We start from the raw sequence: 3,034 nt of genomic DNA on the forward strand, positions 1-3,034 counted from the left end.
GCTGTAGCTGCCTCTTTTACCAGCCCATGGATAGGTTTCTGGGGTTTTTTTGTTGCAGAAAATGGATTTAGAAGCGGTAATTGGCCATAAAAAACGTCATTTTTCATCAAAACCTTGTGAACGCACATAAAATGTCCGGATATACACGTGAGATTTTTGTTCCAATTTTTTTAACTTTTCGAAATGTGTATTTCGAAAATGGGTGCATATGCACCTAGGAGCCAAAACGCCGCTCTTTTAGAATGAGTCTATGTAGGAAGAAAGAAAGTGTCCAATTGCCACTTGTAACAATAGATCATCCTGCATCAAGACACAGCAACTACAGAGCAGAACCCTAGTCCATGTTGTATTGTTCGGAAATCATCTCCGCTCTCCAGCTGCCGCTATTTCACATAAGTGCTCAAACATTACAATGCCAGTATAGTTCGCCTCAAGAGTTGCTGCAGAAATATCTTTCAGAAAAAGGAGACGTCAACATATCTCCCCTCTAATAATATTGTGCGAACTTCAGAAAAAAGTTATCAGCGCAAACAGGCACAGAAGCTAGAGGCGCCCCTGAGAAGTTAAATGCTCCCATTTGTAAGAGAGCAACACATTACAACACAAACACGAAACCAGTGCCTATTCTTTACTACTAATATCTCATCTGCTTAGCTCTTTCTTCCTCCTCTTCAATCTTTTTCCTGCGTAAGGCTTCTTCTCTCTGCTTTTGGATCCGTTCCAGCTCCAAATATCGCTCCATCTCTTTCTGATGCTGCTCCTGAGCTTCTCTCCTTTGAGATTCCTCTACTTTCCTCCGGTTCTCCTCGATCATCCTATCCAACTCCTCCCTCTCCCTCCTTTCTTGCTCCTGCAAAATTTTGTAGATGCAAGATTAGATCTGGGAAAGGTTCTATGAAATCAAGCAAATAAGAAATCTTGTGTATCTGTTTGGTTTCATTGACGGTCAAAAGCAGTTTAGAGAATAGCGCTACTTATAAGTTCTGGTGGGATGAATGCACACATATACATGCATGTTTGCATACATCTATTGGCAGGCACCAATACTATCCCAAGCTCACGATGAAGCTAAATCAGTCAAAACTTAAGTGTTATTATCTGGGTTACAGAGCTAAGATAATATATCGAAAACGTGATTTCATCTTTCTGTTCTTTCAAAAATTTCACTAGCTCCACCAATCTACAAATCTCAAGATATTTTCTTAAATAATGACTAGTACTAACAAGGGAGGCATGACATGCATAATACTTACTACTTTCTGCCTGGCTTCATGGAGAGCTGCTTGCTTTTCTTTTTGTAGCTGAGCATCAACCTCATCAAATAACTTTTTGATACCTTCCTCAACTCGGCGTTTTATTTCATCTTTTACTTCCTCAGAGTTCAGACACTCCTCAACATTTTTCCTAACAGCTTCTTCAACTCTCCTAGCAAGCTCCTCTTCCAACAACTTAAGTTCAGCTTCCTTTTGGCGTCTGCGGTGAAAACTAGTTATAAAGAATAAATTGGCTTTGGCCATAAAAATTATTATTCTACTACAAGTGAAGGAGTCAATTTAACATTAATGAGCAACACGACCCCTAATCGAAACAAGTGACCATACAAAAGTTCAAATGAAGCCAAAACACATATGCGCTGCACAAACGAACTAATTAGTAAAACTGCAACAGTAGCTTTGTCCAGAAAAGCCTAAATGCAACTTGTAAATGTGGCGTGCACACAGGTAATGAGATAGAGTTAGTTCGTGAGACGCCAATTTCAGAACAAAATTGGGAGGAACAAACACCAGCGTCCATTAAATAAACAGAAGCAAATATTTAATTACACATTGTTATCCCTCAGCTTTGTTGTTTCTGGAAACAACTGCAGGAGCAATCTATAGTAATATAACGGAAGAACAAGACAGACATGTATACACAGAAGTAAGAGATTTGGAGAACAGTTGTGGTTTTTGGGAGAAGGTACAATTCGTATTTAGGAAAACAAAAAACTTCAGACTCAAAGTTGAGATGCCAGTATAAAATAGAAAAAATGGCATAAGGTCCGTTCTTTTTCCTTGATAGATTGAGGATTAACATAGAAAATTAAATACTTTTGAATGTGATGCTTTTTATTGATACGTTCACAAAAACCCAGAGTGGACTTGCATGCAAGTTGGTCATCTTTTGGCTGTTTGAACAAATCCATTTCAAACCAACTACAGAAGTACAAACAAGACAGAGAAGATTTGTAGAAGAATACAGTTCCATAAGCACAAGCAAACTGTCAATATGCGAGTTAAAGATTCTCTACAATAAAATACAAGAGCGACCAAGAGCGGATGGCCACGCAAAATTGGCAATATGTATGTGTAGACGAATGAAAAGGAGTTTACCTTTTCTTTTCTTCTTCCTTCCTTTGTTTTTCAATTAAACTGTTCTGTTCGGATCCATGACTTGGGCTGGAGTTATTTACAAGAGAACTTGAGCTGCTTCGACTTCGCCGTCTTCTATGTCTCCTCGGTGATGGAGGGCTTTTACGCCTCCTAGGAATTGGGGACTGGCTCCTGTCCCATCTAGGAGAAGGAGACCGGCTTTTTCTCCTAACAAAGGGATAACTGAAATTAAATAGGAACTGAAAAATACAACAACAAAAGATGCTCTAATATTGATAGCTGTAGCCTGTAGGTCAGATCTAAAGTTTCAAATCATCAATGGGGCACAAAAAAGATGACATGTTAGCATGTTAACACACATACCAAAAACACGAGAGCATTTAAACGCATGAATCCAACTTTATCAGATTATCTTTGCTTGACTTAGCCATGAGGCCATGACTGACACAAGTCCTAGATATGGAGTTCAGGTTTCTCGACAGAGTTCACTTAAAATACTTATCGCATACGAGATATACTTGCACAAATCGTCCCATCAAATTCCATTATAAAACAGGCGCGGCAACAAATCTAGTATACTAAGAAGTGCAGCCAAACTAGAAAAAAAAAGGTCCACTTCTAATATTCTGCGTCTACATGACCTCCTTCACTTATATGAGATC

General features: G+C 38.9%; 1 protein-coding gene across 1 annotated transcript; it reads right to left on the reverse strand.

Annotated features, from left to right (window-relative positions):
* Positions 1-419: 419 nt before the first annotated feature.
* Positions 420-2,762, reverse strand: LOC119344531 (uncharacterized protein At1g10890-like). The gene is made up of 4 exons (XM_037614930.1): positions 2,736-2,762; positions 2,373-2,638; positions 1,254-1,473; positions 420-850 (listed from the first exon to the last, which is right to left on the reverse strand). The coding sequence occupies exons 1-4, from the start codon at positions 2,760-2,762 to the stop codon at positions 635-637; spliced, it is 729 nt and encodes a 242-aa protein (XP_037470827.1). The 3' UTR covers positions 420-634.
* Between the last annotated feature and the right edge of the window lie 272 nt (positions 2,763-3,034).

Source organism: Triticum dicoccoides, unplaced genomic scaffold (genome assembly GCF_002162155.2).
Source record: "Triticum dicoccoides isolate Atlit2015 ecotype Zavitan unplaced genomic scaffold, WEW_v2.0 scaffold17219, whole genome shotgun sequence".
Taxonomy (NCBI): Eukaryota; Viridiplantae; Streptophyta; class Magnoliopsida; order Poales; family Poaceae; genus Triticum; species Triticum dicoccoides.